General features: G+C 43.0%; 1 protein-coding gene across 1 annotated transcript in view; it reads left to right on the top strand.

The window, feature by feature from the left end:
• ISM1 (isthmin 1) overlaps positions 1-21,452 on the top strand; it is a 40,249-nt gene extending 18,797 nt beyond the window's left edge. The window contains exons 3-7 of the mRNA XM_075147711.1: positions 4,490-4,726; positions 12,866-13,133; positions 16,179-16,322; positions 19,119-19,208; positions 20,864-21,452. Of these exons, the coding sequence (XP_075003812.1) occupies positions 4,490-4,726; positions 12,866-13,133; positions 16,179-16,322; positions 19,119-19,208; positions 20,864-21,381 (1,257 nt within the window). The 3' untranslated portion in view covers positions 21,382-21,452. The remainder of the gene's footprint in view (positions 1-4,489; positions 4,727-12,865; positions 13,134-16,178; positions 16,323-19,118; positions 19,209-20,863) is intronic.
• The last annotated feature ends 5,877 nt before the right edge of the window (positions 21,453-27,329 follow it).

Genomic DNA, 27,329 nt, shown 5'->3' with positions numbered 1-27,329 from the left:
TATACAAGAAATAAAAAAGCAATGTAGCTGCAGCAGGGATTTAGTAATAGATTCCCTTGCTGTCTGGGAGCTGTTAGGGATATAAGTTGCATCAGTTTTCCCAAATTCTTTCAACTCCGTAATTAGCAGTGCTTGCAAATGTGCCCTTAGTTTGGCAAGTGGGGAGGGAGTGAAGGAAGGTAAGAAATATGAATGACAGAGAAAGAGCAGCTGCTCCAGAATATTTTCTGTAGCTCCAGTCATTCATCACTTATTCTTTGTCTTGGTTGTTTTTCCAGAACTGGAAATGGGATTAAAATAAGGAAGAGAGGAGGGAGATGGATTCCTCACTTGCTAAAAATGCAGAGAAATTCCCTTTTTCCCTAGTCTGGTATTTTTACAAGTTCCCGTTTCTGTTTAACTTCTCTGTGAGTAAGAGAGACGGTACACTTCCCTGCAGCAAATGTCTAATGTGACAGAGGGAGAAGCAAAATAGGAAGGCAATGGAGGGAGTTAAAATACCCATTTGATTATTGAAAAGTTAAACTGCAGCATCAGGTAGGATATTTTTCCTGCATGCAGGGTTGTCTCTTGGTGCCTTAAGCCCTGCCATGGTGCAAGTCCCACCTGGATCACCCACATTTAGTTATCCTCACAAAAATCCCTGTGAATTGCTCATCTTCCCTGGTGTATAGATGGACAGGAGGCCATTGATATGTACTGAACTATTGCTCTCCCTTTTTCAGTGATGGGTGTGGCAAGGTGTGTTATTCTGTAATACAAACAACGTGGCAGATTCTCTCTCTCTCTCGGGTTTATTTTGTTGCCTTGTCGCACAGCTATGAATAATGTGTTCCTGCCCTTATAGACTGTCCCCACTTAGACCAGTCAGAAATCCTAAGCTGTTTTTGTATTAGGAACTTCTATAAATATCTGATCCCGTGGGGCAGCAGAATTGTAGCTGACAGCAAGCATGAGTAACCCCTTAAAATCATCTTAATGGAAAGTTTAAAAGTTGTGAATAATCCTGTTAAATGAAGGAAAAAAAGGAATTTATCTTAAATCTTTAGAGCAGATGCATCATTTGAGTAAGAAACCAATGTGCCTGAATTAGAAATGTCATAACTTCAGCGAAGCTGTCAGTAGTTCAGAATGAAGTGACATAGCTTTTAAAGGAAGGCAAGCAACTTTGCTTTCCCAAAAGCAATCAGGAATACAAATTGTGTACACCTAAAACTAAATAGTGTGAGATATAAACTTGTGAAATAACATAGAAATAAGAAGAGAAGGATATTCCCCCCCCCCCCAAAAAAAAAAAAAGAAATTAAATTTCATCTATTAGCTTTGGAACACAAACCCTGTTTTCTTCAGAAAGGATGCTGGCATTGCAGTAATTGTTCCTCCTAGATTGGCCTTGGAAGATCCTTTGCCTGAGTTAATGCAGTAGGACAGAGTGAGCCCATATTCTTCTCTTCACATGCAGTTCAAGCTCACTTTTTATTGATGGCAGCCTCTTTTATCTTTTTACCAGAAATATCCATTTCTAATAATACTGCAAATCAGCTTAGATACTACACCAAGAATTATCTACCTAAAAAATAGGCATTCTATTCATTTTGGTAACTGGAAACAAATGGTCTTTCAGTCATGGTACAATGAGCAGATACCTGAAATGATCATGCACATTGAGCATTTCTGTTTGCTTATGTTGCAGTATGACACAGAAGCCCCAAGGAGGCGTAGCGTGGGCTTGTCCGAGCGTGAAAGGGCCTGCAAGAGGTAACACCGCTTTTAGGCAGAGGACACACTATTGAACCTGTGTCATTCCTGCCAGGCATTAGTCAACCCGGTGTTCCCCCACAAAGTCTGCTCTCGAGCTTGGCTGTCACTGCCATTAGAAATGTGTACCTAACGTTGGATCAGGGTCTTCTGGTCGTGTCCACTCTGAGCAAGCAGAGTGGTCCATCCCCCGCCTCGCTGCAGCAGCCTTTGGTATAGGGCAGTTATCATGTCCCCCCTCCGTTTTTCTTTTTAACGTTAAACAACCCCAACTCATTCAGTCTGTAATTAATGACAGTCCCTGCCCCAAGCAGCTTGGTAGTGGGCCCGATCAGCCTGATGTCATTACTTCACCATGACAATTTTCTAACTAACTCCATGTGATATTCCATCTGTCTGACACTATTAAAAACTTTTTATATAGCCCTTATTATTGTAGTTGCTGAGCTCCCCACAAACATCACAGTGAGGAAGGGAAGTGCTGTTATCCCCACCGAGGCACAGAGAGACCGTGACCTGCCAAGATCACACAGTGAGTCTTATCAGAGAATTAAATGTAGGTCTCTAAAGTCCTTGGCCAGCTCTAGCTGTATGGTATGTTAATGTGGAGAATCAGGGTGCTCCTGAAGTGGCAAGCAGATAGGGAAAGTATGAAATTGTATGTGAGAATTTTATTATTTTTTAATAAAATCTCACTTTATTTTTAATAAAGGTAAGATTATGTGCATGATACCCCAGAAAAAGGTAGTTAAGTACCACATTTTTTTTGGTTCTTGTCTGAAGTAATTTAATAACAGTACAATTACACCTTGTTGTTAGTCAGACGTAACTGAGAAGCCATTTAATCCTCATGCGCCAAGAAGTTTGCAGTTAAATTCTGTTTCATAATTCTTATGTTAAAGCACTAGCACATGGGTAAGGAAGCTGAAGTTAGGCGAGTGGCCCTCAATTTTGTTTCCTAGAGCTTGCTGCTGTGTGATTTGCTTTCTACTTTATATTGAATCGGGGTGTGTTAATGGGTGGCCCACCAAAGACATCTGAAAGTCCTGCCTGGTCTTCAACAAAGAGAAGCATTCTTGTTTTAGCCTTCAAGCAATACAGACTGTCAGGAGCACATACATTTTTAGCACTGCACACGTACACTAATTCAGAATGAACTTTTTGCATCTGTGCTGTAGATAGATGTATAATACCTTTTTGGCACTTTCAGAGTTTAACCATTCTGATCATGAAAATACCAAGACAACGTTAATTCTGCTAAATCTGATTTTGCTCTTTACAAATGCAGTGCGGCAAGAAGAGGAGAGGAGAACCACCTTAATTTTTCCTTGAGACAATTTCACTTAGTCCCAGATTAACTCTTAAATCTTGCTTTATTTAACTCACTGAGTATTTTCTTGTAATGTGCACAGATTATATTGTAAAATCTCTTCAAAGGTCAATTTAGAACCTTCTAAGCAAATAAACACAAAATAAAAGAAAAGGCATTGGAATTGTTATCTATCTGAGAGCTTAACAAAAGGTATGCTAGCTTAATTTGAGCCAGGGGTGCTGGATGGAGATTGCGTTTAACCAGAAATGCTGGCAAAAATATGCTTCAGTAGAGCCAGAACCACATGTGGCCATTCCACTTTAATTGTGCTTGTTTTAAAAGATAGGTCTTTAACATTTACCCTCTCCATGCTTGCTGTCTCTTTATGAACTGAAAATAAAAGCTCCCCAGGCAGTCATACTAAGACCTCAAGCCTAAAATTTTTCAGCTGAGTCAAAAGCAAAACCTGTGCTGAGTCTGCCCCACGCATTTTTTTGTAGCCATAAGAAGGTCGGACTTCTCTGCTGGTTTTTTCCCCGAGTCCCCAGGCCAGTCCTAACCCAGGGAGCGAGTATTTTGATACTAAATGTATCTCCTTGGTGAGGTCAAAGGCAGTGGCAGCAGTGCTACTGGTTCGAAGGCAGCCTGCTGTAATATACTACAAAACCCGAAAGTACGCTCAACAATAACAAAAGCATTAACCGCTGACCCACAACTTGGTGAAATTCAATCCCACCATTAGGCAAACATGAAAATGAGATCCCAGAGGAAGAAAGGTTCAGATGTTCAAGACCAGAGAAATTGGGTGAGGAACACAGACAACGATGGAAGTTGTTGCAGACTGAGGAGAGAGAGGGGGAGGTTGCCAGTTCAGCGGTAGGATCTTTTAATACCATAAATTTCAACATGCACTTGGCAGTCAGTGTTTTTGCTCCACTTTGGAACAAAGCAAACTAAACGATTTGTAACAAAGATATCTTTCACTATTTCAGGGACACGTTTAATGCGATATAATTTGATTTGCCAGGGGTTGCTTCACAGCTTCACGTTTCCAGATTTGCTTTAAGCTAGATGCTTGTGTCAATGTGTAGGTGCTCACTGCAAGGCTGGAATGTTTCAGGAACCTGAAAGAGCTAAGCACCCAAGTCTGACTCAGTTTTATCTTGTGTCAGATGGTTACAGATTTGCACCGCTGTAACTAAGGATATTTCAGGGAGAGTCAGATGCCAAACTCATGAGCACCCTAGAAAATACCAGTCGTAAATCCTGCGTGTTTCAGCAAGGAGCCGTGGGTCTGTGTGCTGTAAAGCTTTCTGTACGCACTCTGCAGCCATCATTGGCAGGAAGGTGGACACGGGGGCACTGGCAGGACTGCACGCTCTCTCAGTTGTTGTTATAGCGCGTTGCTTTTTTCTCCAGAACACACTCACTGCAGATGACCGTTCTCCTGAAGACAGCTTCACCCTGAACCCCGAGGACAGAAGAGAATACCCTGATCTCCAGGCTGCCCACCGGCCGTTCCCTAAGCAGCGATTCAGGCAGGAAAACGGGCATACGTCCTTGCAAAGAGATGGACCCAGATCTTTCCTCCTGGATCTCCCAAACTTCCCTGACCTGTCAAAAGCAGATATCAATGGGCAGAATCCCAACATTCAGGTACAAATTTATGTTAACGTGTGATTTTTTTATGAGCTGCACAAAATTATTTTACTGAACCAAGAGAACTTTCAGCCTGGTTTCCATGACATCCAGTCAGAACACCCTGTCTCTCTACCCATAGCACCGAGAGAGAATGTATATGATATAGTATAGTATAGTATAATATAATATAATATAATATAATATATCAAAATATATAATATACTTTTTGTATTAAGTGAATGCCCAGATTTCAATTTTTTTCTGAATTTCTCTTTGGATAGTGTTGATTGCATAAGTGTGGGTATCAATTTACACCTATATTATGATACTAAAGCCATCTTTGCTATTGCCATTTTAGAACATATTCTCTTCATTGATATTAAATGGGTATTTTAAATCCTGTTTTCAATTCTCTGTTGCAAAATTTGTTTGTGAACAGATTCTCTTTTGGTATGCTATTATAATGCAACCATCCCCAAAGGTTATAAGAGAACAAGTCTTTAAGTTTCAGTTCCAAATGTGGTCCTCTGTGTGGAACCAAGTCTTAAAGCTAATTTCTGCAGCAGCTGCCTGGAGTAAAAAAAAGTTGTCTGCAAGAAACTTTGTTATATGTTATTCCTCAAACTGTTCTTGGGTTTGGAATGGCCTCTGACAAGCCACTTGCATCTTGAAACTTCAAGGATTAGAAAGAGGAAAAAATGAGTGATTTGTTTTTAATTCAGAGCCTTAAAGCGAAATTGGCATTAATAAGCAGTCTTTTTTAACCAAAACAATAAATTGAAATGTTGTTCTGCCTAAGATGTGCTTATAAAAACAATACACTAATAGAACTGGTTTTCTGGTTAAATTAATTCCTGGCTTCTTATAGTCCCCCAGCCCACAAAATTACCATCCTTTTGATATGTCTAAGAAGTACGTACGTAAAGATATAATAGATCTGTTGGTGAGAGACCAACGTGATCGGGTGAGAACAAGCTGTCTCCAAGTTGACACTCCATTACGTCATAGATGGCTTGCAACCTTCCGAAGCCTAGCAGATTTGGATCAAGTGTGGGTCCAACACTTGACAGGCCAAGGTAGTAAACATGTTCAACATGTGGTGACTACACATCCCTCTCGCTAGGAGAAGCCTTCCAGAAAGCCTTAGGAAGGGAAGGTAGGGAAGCTATAGGGGCCCCAGATTGTGGCATGAGGTAAATAGTGTAACATCATTGTTTGAACAGTATGTAAACTACAGAGGAGGGCAGGAGGAAACAAAAACCTTCTCTGATTGGTAACAGCATTTAATGTTTAGACCCAAGGAATAGATAAATGAGATGGAAACATTTCCCTGGCTTGTCTTTATAGTAACTGCTTCTGCTATGACCTCTTTTTCCACCACCTGATCTTGGAAATGTGTCAGCCAACTATGTCAGCAGTTTTGCTGGACTCTGAGAACTGAGAAGCCTAGTCCTGTAAACTGGAAAACATTGGGCAATGTTAATCCCCAAGCTCTTGTGCACAAGGATCAGCTCTTTCAGAAACAGGCTCCCTAAGTTCTGCATTGTATTTAGTCTGCTTACTTAGGTGCATAAATAGGGATATACAAAGCTTCCTTAAGTTCCTGGTTGACAGTCCTGCAGCAGGTTAGGCCTCATGGAGATAAAACTCCCATTAATTTATTACAGAGTCAATGAAAGTTTATTTCTTTGCTTAAAGGTTGTAAAAGGTGGCCTACTCTTTCGGGAGAAACAGGATTACAGTGAATTCTTGCTCATTAAACAGTACCATACTGACCTGAGTGGAAATAATGACACTTGTTGACTTGCAAATTTCTCATCAGCTGTTTGGCGGGTGAGAGCAGAATCGATACTCATTTTTCTTTTTGCACAATGGTTTCGGGCTCTGTAAGTTGCACTCCTGGGGTGTTAATTTAAAAGTCCTCCTAGGACAGTGTGGTTAGAAAGGAGAAGAAAGCTTTTGTGTGTTAATCTAGCACAATGGCCTCATTTACTTCTCAAAGACCCACAACTTCTTTTCCCTTCTACTAGTACAAACCTGCATAGACTAAAAATAACATTTTTAAGGGAAATTATACCTGGAAATTTTAAACACATAAAACTCAGCCTGAAAAAGCAGGTCGAAAAGATACTCCAGTGAGTTCTCTTTATGGCCATTCCTTCTCTGGTTTCCTGTAAGATGGCGATTGTTGTATTATGCCCTGGTTGTGTGCTCTTCCAGGGACGAAGTGGTGGATATCAGAACACCATCACAGGAATTTAGAAAATGAACATGTCCCCGGGTACTACTGTATTTGTCAGGTGATAATCAAATGTAAGTATAGTGGACTGTCTTCTAGAAAAACCTCAGAAACAACAGTCGGAGCTGCAGTAATCCAAATGCAATTTGACTCTTTGCATGCAAGACCAGGACGACACTTAATGGTCTTCCTGTGGCATTCTAGCCTTGTAAAATCTCCCATCATTTCAAGTGGCATTTTATGCTTTAGCATTACTTCCACACTGGTTGTTTGAGAGTAACTCTAGTAGCGGCTGTTGAGCAAAGGCTGGCTGTTTGGGGTATTTTGCTTTCTTCTTTTTTGTTTTAACATTTTAATAATTCTGTCAATGCCTGGAAGACTTCCGGATGAGAAGGTAATTACAAAAACTGATCACAGGTTTTCTTTGGATTTCCTTTCACAAGTGGAAAATCCCTTTCGTGTAGGTTTGCACTCATTTGATGAACTAGCCGAGGGATGCCTATGCAGACCTTGTAATTGGGCAGGGTTATTACTCAGAGTAACACAGAATTGTTCTTACCCCTGGGTAACAGAACGAAGTCACATGGGAGGTGTATAGGAACCTGCTTGTTTTCCATTTCTGATGGGTTTTTCTCGTCTGTTCCAACCAGCCTTGTACAGCCTCTCATCTCTTCTCTACAGTCGATCCTCTGTTTGGAGCCAGATGCTTCAACTTGCAGTTGAACTTTTGCTCTTGTCCCTCCCCTTTTCTTTTTACTCCTGGTTTCCCAACGGTATACCTGAAACACAGCTGGGTGAGTTCCAGTTGCGATGGATGTGTTAAACATTTTGAATGAGGAGCCAAGTTCCAAGTAGAAACTGTGCAGAGCTAGGTAGGATTCCTGTCCTAAAAACATGTTGATGTGCCCTGGAAAACTGAAGTAAATCAATATATGATTAAATCTGTTGTGTTTATTATCCTCGCTTTGAGTCACGGGATTGGTAATAATTGATGGGAGCGATTTTAAGCCAGAGGAAGTTATTGCTGCGTGCTTGGTGATGTGTTGTGTTGTCTTTATCATTTTGCATAAGGCCTGTGGGCGATATCCACCAGTCATGCCACTCCAGTGCTGCTGTGTTAGCTTTATTTATTCTCTTTGATATCTATTCAGTTTCTACCTTCTCTTAAAAAAACATCTACACAGAACCACCCACTCTAGGAACTTATATAGCTACGGAGAAACAAGGCTGTATGATCTGCTTTTGAAAAAGAACTGCAGACTTCAAATCAACTCTTCTCTGGGTTCATCCATGGCCATTTCCCTCACCTCCATCTATAGCACATGTCACTTTTAACACATTTTATTAGATGTATTTTTTAGGTATATGTTTGTCATTTGAAGCTGCTGGTTTCACTGCATTGGAAAGCAACACCCTCTCAGTATCGTCACAAAAGACTCAGCAGTATCTGTAATACTGAGCTCTGCCCAGTACATCTCATCCCCAGTCTAGCACAGTAAGAATTGGAGGGCTCTGGTAGTGCTTATTTCTTGTAATGCCTTTAAGGCTTAATAGTTTAAGGTAGTAGCAAAGCAATTGCCTCTATCATTAAATTAAGACCCAGAAAAGCAGAGAGCACGTGTTCATTTTCTGCGTCCGTGGGCTGGGTCTGTACCATGGAGAACTCCCTGCTCCCAAGATCATCTCCCCGGTCAGCATGCCTGCTTTGCTGAGCTAGCTGCAGTACCAAAAGCACGGCGTAGCCATGCCGGGAACTAGCTAGTCCTCTTCGCAAGCTGGAGAGACTGGTCTAGGCAGAGCAGGGTGCCAGAGGGCCATGGTTAAACCGCTTTCAATACCAGGGCTGTTATTACCTTTGCACGGATTTCGTAATGTGATGGTGTAACGAGAGCTTGCTGCAGAGTGCAAAATTCAGAGCTGGGTTTCGGATCAGGTTTTTAATTCTGGGGTTCAGTTAGGCCCATCAGAGAGTGCAACTAGGATTCACAACATTAAATACAAATTTCAGGTTTTGAGTCCCGTTGTCTGCTTTGCTCCCAGCAAATTTTGAGTCTTTCACTTTTCTTTTCATCAAGTCCAGAAAACTGTTCTAAAAGTGAGCTGTCATGACATAACCGGAAGTAAATTGGAGTCAGTACTGATACCATTTTAACTGAAGTTGTTATGTGGTTTAAATCTAAATTTACTGTTCCGATATCTTCTAATGAACTCATTTCTGTTCTGCTGTTATAGTTACCTCATTGCTGACTTGCACATACCCACCTTTACGGAATGGCAAGTTCTGCGCTGCAAATTTGCATCAGTTGCGTGAAGGAAACAGAGGATAGAAATGTCGTAGAATCCATTGCTTGCAAATATTGCAAGTGTAGTTCTTCCTGAAACATAATCTTCCAGTTGCTTAGGGCAATGTTTACACCATTAAAGTGAATTCAGAAACATTGTCTCAGTAAACAGGACGAAGTACACAGAACTTTTTGTGCACTCCAGCAGGCGGGGAAAATATTTATCTTCTGTATATTTTTGGCCAGGAGAAAATTGGATGTTGGTGTTTCAAGACATCTGTGCTCGATACATTTGTTTCATTAGAAATTGACTGCAAGTCTGTTGTTTTAATGTACCTATGCCAATTGTTTTTAACAGTTTTTAGGGGAACATTCTTATTTATAGCTCACACAACTATAAAAGAAGTGGTTTCATTTTAGGTTTGAGTACTTCTGGAGATGATTGTGGATTTATACAAGAACGATGTTACCACAGACATTTTGGGAAGCTTGAGAAAAAAAAAATAATCTTTACAGTTTTGATAATCACTGGAAGAAGAAATCAGAGAAATGAAGTCTTTAAAAGAGTTGAGAGAACATGTTTTTGTTGGAGTAGTTATACAGCATGAAGGCTTTTCCAGAGCTGCTTTAAATGCCCATTTTTAATGACTCTAGTTCTAGATCTGATTTCTTTTTTTCCTTTTTATAAAGAACACCCAGTATAGAAACCGATAAAACAAGATACGTGTTTGTCTGTCATGTATATGAATATGTATAGTCATGGGATAATGTTGTTAAGCCTATCTGTAAGTACTGGGAAAAATCCAGTGAATGCTGATTTTTTCAAAATTTTAGACTGGGATAGGGGAGCAATTGCTCGCCCAAAGCAGCGGCCTCTTCTCACACTTCTGCCCTAACTTTCGGGTCATACCATGGAGGGATTACTCACTGATTTCCTCCCTGCCTCTGGAAGGTCCATTAGAGTTAAATGGGGCTGGGCAGAGCATAGCTGAGTCCCTGAAAACAGACAGAACTAGAGTCGACTGAAGCTGTTTTCTTTTTTTTTGATTTCCAAGAGTGGCAGTTCAGACAATCCCAGAATTCTTTATAGAATTTCTTTCACTCTATGGTTTTTATGCCTCATGTTAAACAAACAACTTGGTAATCAAAGCTGAAAACAGCGGAGAGAGGAATATAGGTGTGTGTCAGACGACCACATTGGATTTTGCTTTTGTTATGTTCAGTTTTTAAATAGGCTGTGTGTTGGAAAACTCATTTTAAAGGCCTTTGTAATAAGCCTCCTTGGTAGTAAAAACAGACTGAAGAGGGATATCTGATTGCACAGACATGTCTTGAAAGTAAGTTAGTGGCAGTGCTGTTGGAGGTCTGATGAGGTCTCATGACCCTGGAAGCTTGTGCGTTACACCTGCCTCTCCTCCCCAGTATAGCACGTAGCTCAGCGCAAGCTTCTCTGTCCCTACAAATCCTCTTTTGCTTAAACTGACTTGGCGTCCTGAATAAGTATTTTAAATCAAATCCTTGTAGTTCTTCAAACTGTACCTGCCTGAAATAATGCGACTTCATGCTGATTCACTATCATATAACTACAGATTACCAAAGCAAATGGAATGATTATCAGGTGCCCCCTACCTTTTTTTTTATGAGAGGGTTTTGTTTGGTTTGGGTTTTTTGCGTTGGGTTTTTTTTTTCACTTTGCTGAGTTGTTGCTTACAGAGTTAATGTGGTCTTAAAAACACTTGCCATTAAAGTACTAGAGTCATACTATTTTTCACATGGGCAGTACTAAAGCCCTGCGACTGGCCAGCAGTGCACAGTGTTAGCCGCTCGGTAACACTATTTCCTTTCACTTATTGTGAAAACTCTGTTTTGCTTGGATAGATGCAACAATATTGAGTCCCTGAACTAACCCTGATGTTTTCAAACTTATGAAATCCATTTTAATTCTTGGTCTGTAGAAACTGAGGTTTAATGAAGTAATCATTCCAATTCCATATTTAGTCTGGGAGTAAACTATCTCTTGTGTAAAGATGCTATTAGGCTGACAACTGCACTTTCCCTCGCTCTTGCTCTTTCTCCCAGTGGAGCTTCTTAGTAGCCTCAAAGTTGTTTCATTTCAATGGCTTGGTCTATGGTCAAATGCAAAGCATGAAATAGATGCAGTGTCTCCTTTCTCCAAAAAAGGATGTGTGGGCATTGTCTTGCCTGTGCAGCTGTGTCTGCAGCTACGAAGCTATGGCAGCAGTTCTGTTCTGCTTCCTATGTCACACTCCTCTGTAGATCACAGGTAGCTGAAGAAACACAGACACTCTTTTCTTCCTTTTTTTGCGTGTGTCTTGTGATTTTACTCATAACAATTGTATAAAATTAAACCTTTTATCCAAAATGCAAATCCATAGAGCTATATAAATGACTTTTAGCATAACAGTGCATTATTCTGTTTTTCTTGGTTTTACACAACCCAATTTTCATGGAATACTCTCTTGAAAGACTCCTTTGTAAATCTATAAAACATGGAGAATACCTCTGTACCTATTAAACATTATAGGTATATCTGATAGCCAATTCTGTATCATGGTTGTTTAGCCCGTCCAATGTAATCACTGAGTCACATTAGCATGAAGCATCAGAGCATTTTATGATTTATCTGTGGCCACGTTATGCTTGCATGACTCACAGAGCCAAGGTTTCTGATAGTGAGTTCCTATTTCTATCTAAATAGCCACCTATATATATGCACAGTATTTATCCAAGAGTTTCGTAATTACACATTGTTCAGCACAGAAAAGGAGTAATCGAGGGTTGTTCCTATGCAGAATTACATTTACATTCACGACGTCTGTGAGGGAATTGGGCAGCAAACTTTGAATTTTGGCTCTGGGCTTCTGTAGAAACCGTAAATGGGTTGTGTATCATTATAGTCTCCAGCACAGAAAGAGGACCTACTTCAGAGGGCTTAGCAGCAAGTGACTTACTCGGCGCTGGTTGAAAGAGCTGCTGGCTCTCATCACCGCAGAGTGTGGTTTCACACAGCGGTGACAGCCCACGCCGTTGTGCGATGGAAACGCTGGTGCTGCGGGGAGGCCGCGCAAGGGGAAGGGCTGAGCTGCCGCTAGAGGGCAAGGCAGATGCACACCCGGCAGAGACCCTGGGCTCTGCGTCTTCCACCTTCGCACTCCTGGACTTGCTCAGCCCTGTCTTGAGTGAGTCCAAGTCCTTGGAACGGGCTCTGCACGCTGGTGTGCTTCATGCTTGCTTCAAATTCAGCCTCAGCGTAATTAGAGTAACAGATTTGGGTTTCTTTTTCCTGGTCATATATGTTCGGGTTTAAACATCTTTTCCCCATAAGGCAGAAAATTCTGCTGCAAAGGTTTTAGGCACAGCATGGGTTATTATTTTGTGCGGGATTTTTCCTAGCCTTTGTTCCAAGGTCTGATTCAGCAGAGGTAGCAGAAGGAATCACTCAGCCGCTGCATATCTCTGGGCTCAGTAATCCGCATATGGTTTACAACATGCGAACCCTACGGTATATTACACAGCCCCTCTGCAAGGCAACACCAGTCATTTGTCTTCGCTGTTTCCCACTGACTAGGAGGAGATACTGACGGACAGGCTGGTCTATTTTGAATCCCGTAGGTTACCATTGAAGTGGTGGATGGCCCCGACACCGAGACAGACAAGGATCTGCAGAAAGAGAGCAGCAAGCCTAGCTGGCCAGTCCCATCACCTGACTGGAGAAACTGGTGGCAGAGGTCCTCCACCTTGACTCGCATGAGCAGCGGTGACCAGGACTACAAGTATGACAGCACTACTGAGGACAGCAACTTCCTAAACCCTCTCGGTGGGTGGGATAGTCATGCACCCAGTCACCGGACATTTGAGTCCAAGGAGCAGCCAGAGTATGGTAAGTTTGCGTTCCAGGCCTCTTATGGGCATCTTGGGATTGTAAAAACGAGTTTGGGGGAAATGAGAATGGTGAGGCATCGCTGAAAGTAGGCCAAGCAAAATAGAATTTTTCAACATGTGGCTTTTGTTCATCAGCTTTTAAATACAAATCTGTGCAGATGCACAAGCTGTACTGTGGTAGCTGCATTCCACTAGTAAGTCTATAATCTTGAAAATCATACCAGTTATCCCATAAGAGGACTTTTTTTTAGTCCTAAGTGTACTTTTTTTAAAAGCAAAGGAAACAAGGTTTCATATTTATTTTTAGAGTAAGGATAAGTACAAATTTAGAATCATGCGGTGGTTTGGGAACCAAAATATAATTATTGGATAAATAAGCAAGATCTAAAACATGGTAGTATTTGGTGGATACACAAATAAGATCAATTATGTTGGTGCATGTGTGGGGAGTGGCATATGCAGCAGGAACATTGTGTATTTGCGTGTGTAATTCTTCCAGATGTGTCATGGCGAAAACAATTGTTTTCAGCTTGTTGTATGAAACAGTTGCAGAAACTAGAAACAGAGAGGAGCTACAGTTATTCGCTGCCCCAACAGGCTGTAACTACCACATGGGAGTAACTCAGGGGTGGTGAACTAATATGTGCTCACAGGTAGCTCGGAGCCTCTGCGATTTAAGTTGTATGTAAATACAGCAGATTTTTAGTTAGTAGGGTTTCAAAGCCACAGAACTTCTACCCTGGCACTTCTGTTGCGTTCCCTTGATACTGCAGAGTGGCTGTCATGCACTGATTCAGTCTTATTTTTCCCATTTTGGTTAACTTTAAGTCCTAGAGCCTTAACAATTGAGAGAGACTTTTCGTGGAATGGTGTATTCAAACACATACGTATGTACTAAATTTTATGGCCAGAAGATTAAAGTCTGTCCCTTCTTTTTGCACCTGCATTTATTTGTGGGCACACTTTATTGCCAAGAATTCATACATTAGGTAGTTATTTATTTAGGTAAAAAAAAATTGCTTTCACAAATAATTGAGAAAAAATAATAAGAATTACAAATGTAAAAATAGGAAGAACAGGTTGAGCTCCAGCTGAAAAATCTAACGTGGTATATTTCATAGTAGATACTGTGTGTTTCATAGTGCAGTATAAACACTAGGTAGGTAGGCCTAAAAGTTATCCTAGAGCTCTCTGGCGTACACCAGAGCACCCTACTAATTGGAAAAGACTCCTGGCCTTCTGACTAACCTAAAATGACATGTGCCATGGCCTTGGCCAGGAGGATGTAGCAGCAGATCCTGCCCGTGTGGGGCTTTTATGCTAGTTCCACCCATTGAGCTGTTCACACGTTTCACGGCTCTCTCTCTCGTCCTGCCCCTGCCAAAAAGCACCGCATGGCTCTGCCTGCCCTTCCTGGGCCTCCCAGCCTGGGCTCTTTGACAGGTGTTGCGCCTGCTCAACGTGCAGCCACGTAGAGAAAAAAATTCAGAGTTGGAAAAGCGCCGGGAAGGAGAGCGGGCAGATCACATTTTCCTAAGACGTCTTATGCCTCTTCAGACTGCTGTAGTGCCCGCCTGTTGGCAAATCCCAGAATCGCAGGTCTTTCACACAGACGGTAGCCATGTTCCCACGCACATCACACCATGGACACCTGATTCAAGTGTGGTGGCTTCCCACTCGGCAGCAGTGTAAGAAAAGGAGGAAAAGCACGTAAGGTCCCTGCCACGAGGAACTCGCATCTAGGCAGCTTGCTACGAGTGAGATATATAACCTTCCCCTACTCCTGGCAATAAATGTTTAATAGCACCCCACAGAGTTGTCGTCAGTCATTACATATGGTACAAATCAAGTTACGTGTTCTACTAACCAGCTCAGGAAGCCCACAGACAGCATGGCAGTGGGGGGGGAGCAGGAATCGCATGTAGCACAGAGGCCAGTGCAGGCAGGGATCTGTCCCTGTGTCTTGCCTGTACATACACGTTTAGCCTATAGCTATAGAGCAGGGCTGGCTCAGAGTCGCTAAACCTGATTTTGCTTTGCTACCGGTGCTGGTTTAAGCCAAATGAGCAAAGTCTGCAAGTTATGATCACAGGGTCAGTTAAACATCTCCTGTAGGTTGCGAAGAAATGCATTAAGCCAGACATTCCCTAGCGAGAGACAACACTCAGCTGGGGAGGCCGGTGGGAAGGCAAGAAAACTGGGATTCGTTCATGGACTCCATTTGGTGGCCTTCACAAGGTGGGACGTGCAACAGTTAACTCTGCAAACAAAGGAGACTGGTTCTAAGAGGTTTAGATACTTACAGTGGCACCGAGCCACGGTGGTGCAGCCTTGGTATTGTTTGCCCTTGGCTGTCTACCAGAAGAGAATAAAGTCGCATTTCATTTTCAGAAGGTTCCTGCTAGTAAACAGTCAGATTTGATGTTATTTAACAATTTGCGTGAAATACTACAAATTGCATGTTGTTCTGGGTGCAAGATGCGTATGCGGTTCCCTGTATTCATGGCGGTATTCCTGTAATATCGGTTTCCTGTTCAAGGGACTGAAAAACAGAATTGCGATTTTCACGCGTGACCCTCAGCCTCCCATAGTCCAACATTCATTGTGTCCTAAAAATTAAGTAAGTGAGTATTGTTGTGCCATTGCTGTGTGTTTTGAAAAGAAGAAAAAGAAAACTTCATTTGTCCTGTGCCTGATTAATCTGTGGTCAGAAAACATATTCCTATATACAGGGAAGTTATGTGAATAGATGTGTACTGTTAGTTCATGACCCAGCTTTGCAGCTGAGGATTCTCAGCTGCCAAAAGGTCAAAAGAGAAAGGAAATATTTTTTCAAATAATGTTGCATGCATTTCCCTGAGGAGCATCAAGTGTGAAAACCATTTAAACAGCAGGCTTACGCCTGGCATTTAGCCCGAGCTTCAGGTAGAGACATCTGGATTCCATTCTTGTTTTGCCTTCTTAATAAAAAACACTACACAGTAGTTTTGGGTAGTAGGAGTTTTGTTTCTTCATTTCCTTCCTCATCTTTGTTCTTACACAGATTATATTGATGGTGAGGGAGACTGGAGCCCATGGTCCCTTTGTAGCGTCACCTGCGGGAGCGGCAATCAGAAGCGAACGAGGTCCTGCGGGTACGCCTGCACTGCCACCGAGTCACGGACCTGCGACAGGCCCAACTGCCCAGGTGTGATCACGTTCACGTGAACCGCTGTCGGAGGGGAGTGGGGAGAGGCGGTCGAGGGCGGGGAGGAGAGCCCTCCTGTACACAGAGCCCAGGGCCCCTTTGTTCCCTGGCTAGGTAAGAGTTTCGGTGGGAAGAGACACGCTGGTTTTCAGGGCCATGAAATGGCAGGTTCTTGGCTAGTAATAATATGCTGCTAGATGCAGTCTACATTCCCCTGGGACTTCAAAGACAAATACAGGCTTTCTTTAGGTTACGGCAGTCATTTTTGTGCACAGTGCGTTTCGTATGCCAAAGGGTGTAATCTACTCTCTTGAAACAAATTTGTATTAATTTTAGAATTTCAAAACAGCCGTGCTGACTGTTACCTCAGCGAGCTCATATTTTGCTGTGCAGTGAACGGGCATGCTTGTGCTGTGAACAAATAGCCCCCCGCCCCGTTACATGGCTTTTAAGTTTTGTGTCTAATGTATACAGAGTTGCTTTAAGACTCCATGTGTATTAATATGAAAAAAATACTTTAAATACTACTGCTTTGCGTTTCACCCCAGAGATTTAGGGTTTATTGGGCATTAAGCTACAAAATCTCCTCTCATAGGAAGTCAATTTTAAGGTGGAAATGTCATCTCTGTTTCATTACATGTTGCTTGATAATTGGAGAATTATAACCATCAAGTTTGGTCCTGCAACAGCTGTGCACAATGGGATGAAGGAATATACAGTTTTGGCTTGAATGTATTCAGAAAATATGGCCAAGGAGCCTTACCCTAGCTCCTACCCGTCTGCAGTCATTGACATTTAAATGCCAGTAACGGAGGCGTCCTTACCATCATGCAGTTTTCGCTTTGGTGAAAGCAGGGCTGAGCACTCAAGCCTACATCATAAAAATTTAAAGCTGCTATGGAAAACTTTCCCATGATGTTCTTTAAATGCTGCTGTGTGTTTGGATTTAGGCAAGTTTGTAATGCAGTGATGCAGTAGTTGCCACAATGCATGGGATATGTGCAATTGCATTACTTCCCAAGGTCAGAGAGAAGTAAAAACACATGCCGCGATGGTACGCAGTTCACCGAGTTTACTTAATGACACAGAAAGGCAGAAATTCTTAAACTGGAGGTCAGGTTTTTTTGATGGGAAATGAAATGTCAGCAGTGCTGGAGAAAAGACTTAGGAGCCTCAGTGAGAGAGTTGGAGAGAAGTTTCTCACTCGCAGATAGATGCATGTGTCCATTGCAAGGTAATGGCTGCTAAGCAGTTCAGGAAAGTGTTTCTGGATGCTCTCATACATCCTAAAACCTCAGTAATAAAGGGTTAATTCCAGAAGAAAGCATGTAGCCCCCAGTTATATTCTCCAGTATTTATTACCAGCTAGCATCAAACAGTGGCAAACTTGAAAGAATATATTATGTCATATAACAGACCCCCAACGATCAGCAAGCAAAATATATTCACTGTTTGAGGCTGTGCTGACATTTTTAAAATTACAAGGGCAAAGCTCAGCTTCTGCTGTTTATAATTCCAGCAGTGAATTACTGCCTTGTAATGGGTACTTGGGTATCTATTATTCTGCATCTACTGCTGGAGTTAAGGCAAAACCCTATGATAATTTTATTGAAAAGCTGCCTGAGGCTGTTTTGAAGCTTTGCAAGCCACTATTATGCCCCAGTTCAGGAGATCAGGAGAAAGTTCATTGGCAAGAAGATGGATGGTGAGCAGACTTCATTATTAACCATATAGTTATCACGTATTAAAGAGCTTTCTGCTCTCTTTGGAGGTCTTTAATTCAATGGAGAGGGGAAAAAAAAAAACGAAACCTGTTCAAATGCTTCTTTGAAGAGACATTTGTTTTAAGGCTACGTGGCACAGAAACGTCAGGGAAGCATTAGGCTGGTAGGTAGGTCAAACTAAAGCAGCAATGAAAGGATGTTTGCTTTGGCAAGATCAATTAATACATTTTCTAGCAATCCGTGTTTCTCTCTACTGATAGCAAACACTTAACTGGAGGTTGTTGGAAGATCCTGATATTTTAAGATCCTGGTATTTTATTTGATTGCTATAGGTGGTGAGGGATGGGCTCAATTGGAGAGGTTAGTTATCTCTCGCCTACTCACGCCTTTCAACTCCCTACCACTGGGAGAGACCAACAAGCGCCAGTCTTCTTGTAACAGCATCATTCTTCCTCGTACTTCCTGAAAAATGGTTGCCCACATACGGATATAAACTTAATCACCCGTCTTCAGGCATGTCGCTGTGTTTGAGAAAGGGGCACAAAGGCTGTGTCCTTTAGACGTCACATTTTACCCACGGCTTTAGAGCTTCCATTAGGACGCTTGTTTTTATCTTGTCAGTCACTTGTGAATCATGCTCTGGAAAAGACACTGGTCACATAAAGCTGACCAGGTTGGCTGTTGGTAAAGAGCGTGCAAAGCTCCTACCTGAATGACTGGGAGATGCTGGCAAGCCTTGCATTGGGAAGAGGAGGAGCAGAAGTGGTTCCCGCGCTGCTGTCCCTGCACTGGGCTCATAACTCACCAGTTTGTTGCTTAAATGTAACCTAAGCTCTAAAACTTGAAAACTTTTGACCTTTGGGCTAAGCTAATGCTTTATCTTCCTAACACCACAGATGCCTTGGTCATTACACTTTTAAATGAACGCTCCCTCCAGCAGGAACTTCAGATTACTGCCCTGCCAAACAAAAGCACCTTGCAGAACTGGGGAAGGAGGGGATGGCAGGGAGGCAGTTGATTGCATTGTGTTCTAATAGGAAAACACTACCACCACTAACGCGTGTTTCCTTAGGGATCGAAGATACCTTCCGGACAGCTGCCACAGAAGTGAGCTTACTTGCAGGAAGTGAAGACTTCAATGCTACCAAACTGTTTGAAGTTGGTAAGCAGCCTAGCCCATCTTTCAGTAATAGATAAAGGACTTCCTTAGGTTTTCCTGTTTTGACTCTCACTGCGGGACCAAGATTTTGAGTTTATCATTAAAAATGTCAGTAATAATGGCCATGTATTATATTGCTTAAGTTTACGATCTGAACCTTAGCTTGCTTCTGGCGTAGAATCTTTCTCCTCTTAAGTCATAGCAAATTTCTGTGCTTTTTTCATTATAAAATGGTGATTCTCTGTCCTCGTTCAGAAAAGAGCTGTAAGGCTCCACGCTAATGGAGGCGAAAAAATCAAACACTGTTTAGCATTTTGCTGAAATAGCCTCGAATGGAAGATAGTATAAAAGCATTTTAGGTACAGCTGTCGCATTAAAAAAAATGACAGTGACTTTTGTGAGCATGCATAGCTTTTATAACTGTGTGTGCTGCGGTGGGGCTAGCCAAAGCAATTGTATAGGGCATGACTTGATACTGATCTATCTCAAACTCAGCCCAGCCTCTATAATATTCTGATTTCATCCCTCCAATGAAACCATAATGTGGCCACTCTTAGACACTGGATGCTGGACTAATTGGATAAATAATGTAATCCAGCACCTCCTTCCTATGGTGGTAGAGCACAATAGTAAATGACAGCCGGGATAGGACTCTCTAAGGAGATAGACAAACAGGACACAGATCACTAAGTAAATATTTTGCAAGAATGTTTGCTGTAAGAGTTTTAGGTCCCAGTCCTTGCCTTACTTCAGAGTCCTGTTAAGTAAGTGTGGAGCAAGATGTGCAGGTTTTTTTGAAAGCCCATAGCATGATACAGACACCTTAAATAATGTTTTAGGTAGGAGACGTTTAACCGGGTTCTCCCAAGTCTCTTGCAAAATAATAAAGTGCCAGTATTAAATATGCTACTAGTCTATAAATGTCTTTAATCCCAGCTATAAGTCATGGCTCTGGTGCAGACACTCTGATATTATGTCACATTATGCCCTTTTAGCATCTGAATCACTTTTGGCTGCATTTGCCAGCTAAGATGTCAGTCTCCATGTTTGAACTACAGCTGCTTGAAATACTTCCTTTGGGAAGATGGAGACCAAATAGAAAAAAGTATTTGTTAGTTAAAAGAAAGACTGAATTAGGGCTTACTAACAAACTTCAGAAAAAGTAATCCAGGCCTTGCTTGCCATCTCGATTTTTCTAGCGTCATGAGAAACTTAATCCTTCAACATCTGAATCTGCTGAGCGTGTGGACTAGGGGTTTGAATGGGAGACTGGCATCAAATCACTGTGATTTCCCTATTTCAGTTCTGTCGCTTGTAAACCCGTGATAGTGTCTCTTGTGCTGCCTAGGGATCTCAGCAGCTTAATTAGAATTTGCCAGGTAGAAGAAATGTCAGAGATTCTTATTAGCGTGGTGCTGCACGGCAATTCAGACTAGCACTGCCTGAGGCCTTAAAGCCAGTCGCACGTGTGATTTCTTTATCTGACAAGACAGCACATTAACACATTGCAGGCAGGGAGGCAAGCTCTGACTGCCCTTCCTTTCTTAAGCAAAGCACTGGTGCTGAACAGTTACGCTTTACTCATTTGTTATCACTGATCATACGAACTGGGATGCTGCATAATGTATCTTAAGTTTCCATTTCCTGCCCTTAAACAGATACTGATAGCTGTGAAAGATGGATGAGCTGCAAAAGCGAGTTCTTGAAGAAATATATGCACAAAGTGGTCAACGATCTTCCCAGCTGCCCATGCTCCTACCCCAGAGAAGTTGCATACAGCACTGCTGAAATCTATGATCGAATTAAGAGGAAAAACTTTCGCTGGAAGGATGCAAGTGGTCCAAAGGAAAAACTGGAGATCTATAAGCCCACTGCACGATACTGCATCCGCTCCATGCTCTCTTTGGAAAGCACAACGCTTGCAGCACAGCACTGCTGCTATGATGATAATATGCAGCTGATTACCAGAGGGAAAGGGGCAGGTACACCAAACCTGATCAGCATCGAATTCTCAGCAGAACTCCATTACAAAGTGGACATTCTGCCTTGGATTATATGCAAAGGTGACTGGAGCCGATACAATGAAGCTCGGCCTCCAAACAATGGGCAGAAGTGTACAGAAAACCCTTCAGACGAAGACTACTACAAGCAATTTCAAGAAGCAAGGGAATACTGAGAAGATTTTCCTCCTCTTCAGGCACAAAATAGCATTCATTTCCTGGATGCCAAAGAACTGATAACGGCTGCTGCATTGTCTCCTTGACAGGGGTTGATCAGTTTCTTTCTAATGAATGTATATAGTTGTAATATAATACATAAGTATTTTTCATAGTGTGTGTAATTTATAAACACATATCTCTCTGTCCTCACACACACCTATTTTTACATACAGACATACATAAAACTTGTCCTGGTAGGATCTTATACTGCAATAATGTTCATTTAATAATGTGCATTTCATTTTATTCCCCAACTGTAACATGGGGGGGGGCAGGGGGCGCAGCTGCCATCACCATCAGGCCTCAAGGCCCCAGCTGAGGAGGACACATATTTAAAAGTTGTTATAAATAATAGGATTGAAGAGTGTACTCTTCCATATGGGAATGGTTTACAAGATTAATGCCCCTACAGCATCAGTTTTCTCTATAATTGATTTCATGACTAGTCATATCTAAGAAAGGAAGACATTTTTTTTGGAAGGGTAATACTCAAAAGTGAATATAGACAGTTACTAGCAATTTTTTCTTGGAATTCTTCCTGTTACCTTCTAGCTCAGGTCTCTGCAGTCCATCTGGGGTAGGCTTGCAGGGAGACATAGCCGTGGTTTTCCTAGGGAGCAGAAGTCGTCCCAATGCAGTGGTTCTTCAAGAGTTGCAAACAAACAGCCCACTCCTGGAGACATCTCAGATACGGAGCTACAGCTGTCAGGGCTTTCGTCTTGGGCTGGGGAGCAGATCTTCAGGGCAGCTACCTGTAAACTAAGCATGCCATAAGTCATTAGAGGAGCGAGGCCAGAGAAGGAAACCATGTCAAAGGAAAGAAAAAAAACCACAGTTACTTCCTGATTTTTAATGTGAAGAGTGTTTAGATCTGCTTGTTTCTTTAAGAAAAGAAAGTAGGTTATTTTTTTAAAGAACACAAAAAGTGGAATACATGTTTCTAAGTTCCCTGAGATAAGGCATGCAACCAGCCCCTTCCCCCCATTTATCGTGCACAGTGTCCTACAGAAGAAGCTATTCTTTAAGGAAGATGTCTGGGAGGAACTATTGGTGAGTTAAAATGTCTTAATTTTTTTAAAAAGCTAGCATTATTTTTGTAAAGTATTTATTGAATTGTAACAATAACTCACATGTGGGACATGTCTCTAACATGAAAGGTTTCTGTAGATGGAACTTGATTGCCAAGAATAAGGCTGTTGTTAGGCGAAGGTTTTACTTCCAAATTTTTATAAAGCGCAAGTTTACGTACATAATCCTGTAATTAAGCAGCTGATACCTGCATTCTTATGAAAGATAAAAAATTACACCCTGGGTAAATAAATACTTACAGTTCCATCCTGTAAAAGGCTGTCTTGCTGCAAGTCAATGTCTTCATTTGGAAAACGAAGGCTAAATGTTACTAGAGAAAAGCCTATTTTCGGTTATGTGGTCTGATACACATATGTGCACTGCATGTGGAACCTCACACAGCGGTAAAGCCGATCCTGCATTGCAGTCAATCTTAGCTGAAAGATTCAAGACAGCCACAAAAAACAATGCCTTCTGCTATATACATACACACATAAATACTATAAATCTCTTCTCTAGCTCTGTCGGCCTTTCAGGTGCTGGTTGATTGCGACTTCCCAGACTGACGTGTGCACAGTCTCCCCAGATTAACATATGCATGATAAGTCCACTGAGTCAGGGAAGCGTCAGGCTTGTGTTGGTCTGCCCAGGTGGTGCAAATCAGGGGATTAAAAAGCAGCCTGGGCCCTGGACACCCACTCTGACCAAACGTGTGGTGCGTACGCTGCGAAGGCTCTCCCCGGATCTGCCAGACCTAGTCTGACAGGCCGCAGAGCCTCAGCACCGTACTTATGCTCCAGGCTTCCAGAAACGCAGCGGTCCAGGCAAAGCTACTGCAGATATGCCACGGCAACGGATCCACTGAGGTAACTCCAGCAGCTGGAAATCTTGGCCAAGTCATCGGGTCGTCCCAGATGCAGGCTTGAGTTGGAGGTGGGGGGAGATGTGGATATATTCTAGCACTAGCTGGTAGTAACAAAGCATGGTTAGTTGAGCAAGAGGGTAAACATGGGGATCGCCCCTTAATTTTTATAGAAACCAGGTTTTGTAAATTCTTGCAAGGTCATAAGAAGGAGCCACTAGCTAGCGGAGCCAGTTAAATTGACAGCAGATGGATGAAAGGCATAAGCAACTCCAGGCTCAGTCACTTAATAGGGAAGACAGGTATTTTCTGCAACATGGGGGAGAAAGCTCTGCCTTTTACTTCACTCAGCAGTGTGGGGGGAACAACAGTCTCAGGTTTCTCTGGGAGGGCGATGAGAGGGCGGTCACAATTCTTCAAATACAAAACACATCCCTGCAGTTTACGGATTAGTAAATTAAGGTGCTATTGAGAAATGCTACTACACCATTACTACTGAACATAACAAATAAAGCATCGGGGAAGAGGAAAAATTATTCTAATAAATGAAAGGACGCACAAAGTTTTGAGTGTTACCACTCATAATTTGCCAAGGCTGGAAACCCTGAGGGAGCCTAATTAATAACCGCTGATAAGGACCTACCAGTCTTTCTGGAGCACAGATCAAGAGAGTATTCACACTTCTGCAGTCTTAAGCAATGGTCTTTATTAAGAACAAAGTCAGTCCTATTTTATAATAAATTATGATCTATTCAGGGGTGGGCTGCTTTTTTTCTTTTCTATTTTCTTTATCTCCTTTCCAATGACTTAAAATTGTGCCTGGAATGACGTTGTGTAGTAGTCCTTAGCAAGGTGCTGGAGTTTACCGTGGCCAAATTTGGCTCAGTCTCTTAAATATAGAACTCTTCATATTAGAGTGAGACCTGAGGAAGGGTTTGTGGTCTTACATTCCTAGGCACAGGCCAGTAGTTAGAAGAAGCTGTTGTTATGTTTCTGAGTTACCACAGAACGGGCATATTGGAAGACCCAACCAAAGATATGAGGGGGATTGAAACAAGCAGAAGTAAACAGGGCTCGTGGTTTCAATGCTGAGAAAACCTCAGAGAGTCCCCCACCGGCAGCCATCCTGCTTCCCAAAAGGAAACTTAAAATACAGACTTGATAGCAACCTCTCCGTATCCGAGCAGTTCCATTTACCTATTTCTCATCAGCAAAGCCAGAGTAGAGTGTTTTCACCTCCTGGCCTCTCGTTCCTCTGCACTACCTTTCTCCTGGGCAAGCACAGCTGTTTGTGCAGCAAAAGGAACCAGTCAAGCCATCCGAGTTATTTTTAACCCTGATCAATCAACAGATACAGATTACCGCACAGCTTTAGAGCCGAGTTGGCGGGAACGCCTTAAGCTGGCACTGCTGCTGAGAAAGATGTGTGGAGCAGCGCCCCGAGGCAGCCGTAAATGGATTGAATGTGTACCTTTGATGGTTAAAAGGATGAGTGGGCCTGGCTTCACATGGCCCGGACAGCTGCTGAGCAGCAAAATTCCACTAATGTAACCCGCAGTGATGCATACGGGTTATAGGACAATATAGCAAAAAACAAAAACATACACACATTCATGAATCCCCACAGTCCTGCACTAGTTACCAGCTGCATTTTTTCCCCCCCGCTGTGCAAAATGGTTAGCACTGTCAACACAACGCATTCTCTCAAAAAATGCTAGTGAGTTCATAGGACTGCCTTTTCCATATATAGCATTTTCATTGAGATCGGGTTGGTTGCAATGAATAACTGATGCACCTGACACTTCCAATTGAGTGGGGTCAGGCCAGTCGAAGGCGGGAGAGGGGGAGAAGTAACCCTTCCCAGTTGAAGAATCTGCACCTTCGTGGCGGAGGAGTGCAGTACATATGTGAGCCTTTGGCAAGGGGAGGCCCCTGCCGGGCCACAAAGAGCCTTAACGCCGCAGTCTCTTACCTGTGGTGGTCTCCCTGGTCGGCAGCAGGAAGGCAATGAGGGAGCACCTGCACCTCGTGATGACGGCCCAGGGATCTGCCGTCCTCCAGATCCCTGGCCTCCCCTTGCTCCCCTTCCTGCTTTCTCCATCAGGGTGCCCCCGGAGCCACCCAGCAGCCAGTGTGGCTCGCTGCGGTGGGTGCCTGCTGGGCGGCACTGCCTTGGCTTACGCTCAGTAGCACAGAGTCACACATTCATCCGATTCCTTGGAGAAAATTACTCACGTTCACGCTGGACAGACTACATGGAAACCTGGCGAGTGCCATTCCTAGCAGGGTCGAGAAGCTGGCAGGGCAGCGAGCCTGTTGATAACCTGCCCAAACAAAGTGACTGTGCAGGCTGCATACAGTCACCCGCACTGTCATCGGACACCACGTGAGGGGCAATGGCATAGCAAGGCTCGCTCTCTTTAATCCAGAAAAGGAAGCCTGCAAAACAGATATGGACAAGCTTGGGTCTCTTTAAGCTCGCTGCCTGCACCTGCAGAGGCACAGGCACGGCCACGTCCCTCCCCTCCACACACACACAGAGCCCAGAGCGCTTAGGAGGGAGGGCACGAGCAGGAAGACGACCAGCCGTAAGCACCAGAATAAAGATGACACTTTTTCCAGCAAACTGGTGTGAGTGTATGTTGCTGCCTGGCCGCACGGCATGTATGTGACAGCTGAGAGAGCATGTGTTTTTCTATCACCAGTTCCCCCCTCCCTTCCCTTTGTAACTTTTAATGGAAAAATGTGTGGGCAGTTTCCATTATGCCTGCACTGTTTCAGACAAATTAAGGGGTTGGCTAAGAAATCACTGGTTTCATATTTCATACAAAATACACACACATGCATATATTTATATATCTATGTAAATTAATTTAGGATATCCTCTAGTCATGCACTTTATAGCAGTACGTTGCCGAGTGCAGTGTCTGCAGGAACAGAGCCACAGAAGAGCGCTTCCTTTCGGCCTGCACAGGGGGTTGAGGCTATTTTTTGCACTTGCATGGTGGGGAGAAGGGCCGGGAAGCTGAAATGGCAGCAGTCATTCTTCAGCTCTGTCTTCTGCTTTCTGAGTGGCAGGTTTATTCATTTTTCCTTTTCAGCTGCATTTCTAAAGCCACATACACCTTTTATGACTGTGCTAATTTTCTACCAATTTAGGGAGTTAGGAATTTTTTTCCTTGTTTGTTCTCTATCACAAGAAGGAGCTGGGGGGGGGTGGCTTTTTAAACACACAGAGAAGCTTTTCATTCAGTAAAATGCACAATTTATATGGGATTCAGAATGTTGTATTCCGGAAGTGATAGCAGTATTACACAGGTCAAACCAGCCAAACCTAACAAAACTGAGTGTGAGTGGCTCTAGTTTTCAGAGGAGCGCTTGCTTAGATAATATTTCCTTTTCAAAACTGGGCAAACAACATTAAATGTGTTAAGTGTCAGAGTTTGCTGTTTATTACGGGCCTGACAATGCTTCGCTTGGAGTGGAACAGTGCTTCACTCCGGATTTCAGGAGGGCTCTGGTGTGACTCTGAGACATGCCTGAAGCAAGGGACAGCATCTGCACACCATGGTGGTAGACGCAGGATGTGAGTCAGAAAGTTTGGGGAGCAGAGAAGGCTTGGGAACCAGCTCCTACTCCAAGCACCATCTCCCGGGCTGGCTCCTGCCTCTGCACAGCTGTGCTTAACCCATTCGTTTGTCCCCAAAGCCAGGCTGCAGCCATCCCTCTTCCCCACTTCCCAGGGGCAGCTCTTGATGGGGACATTGCTCAGCCGCAAAAAACAGAGCCAGGGCACAGCTGGCCTTGGGAAAAGCCCTATCTGGCTGAGCAGGGCTCTCTGCGTCAGGTAGAAGACGGGAAAGGTGCAAATGTACTTGACATTGCAGACAGAGGGATTCCTGTGTCCCGCTGTCCTCAGCAGCATTTACCGTCAGGCAGTCAATGGGGAGCACCTTCAAACCATGGCACTGCCTG

This window comes from Calonectris borealis, chromosome 3 (genome assembly GCF_964195595.1).
Source record: "Calonectris borealis chromosome 3, bCalBor7.hap1.2, whole genome shotgun sequence".
Taxonomy (NCBI): Eukaryota; Metazoa; Chordata; class Aves; order Procellariiformes; family Procellariidae; genus Calonectris; species Calonectris borealis.
This window is presented reverse-complemented; position numbering and strand designations above follow the sequence as displayed.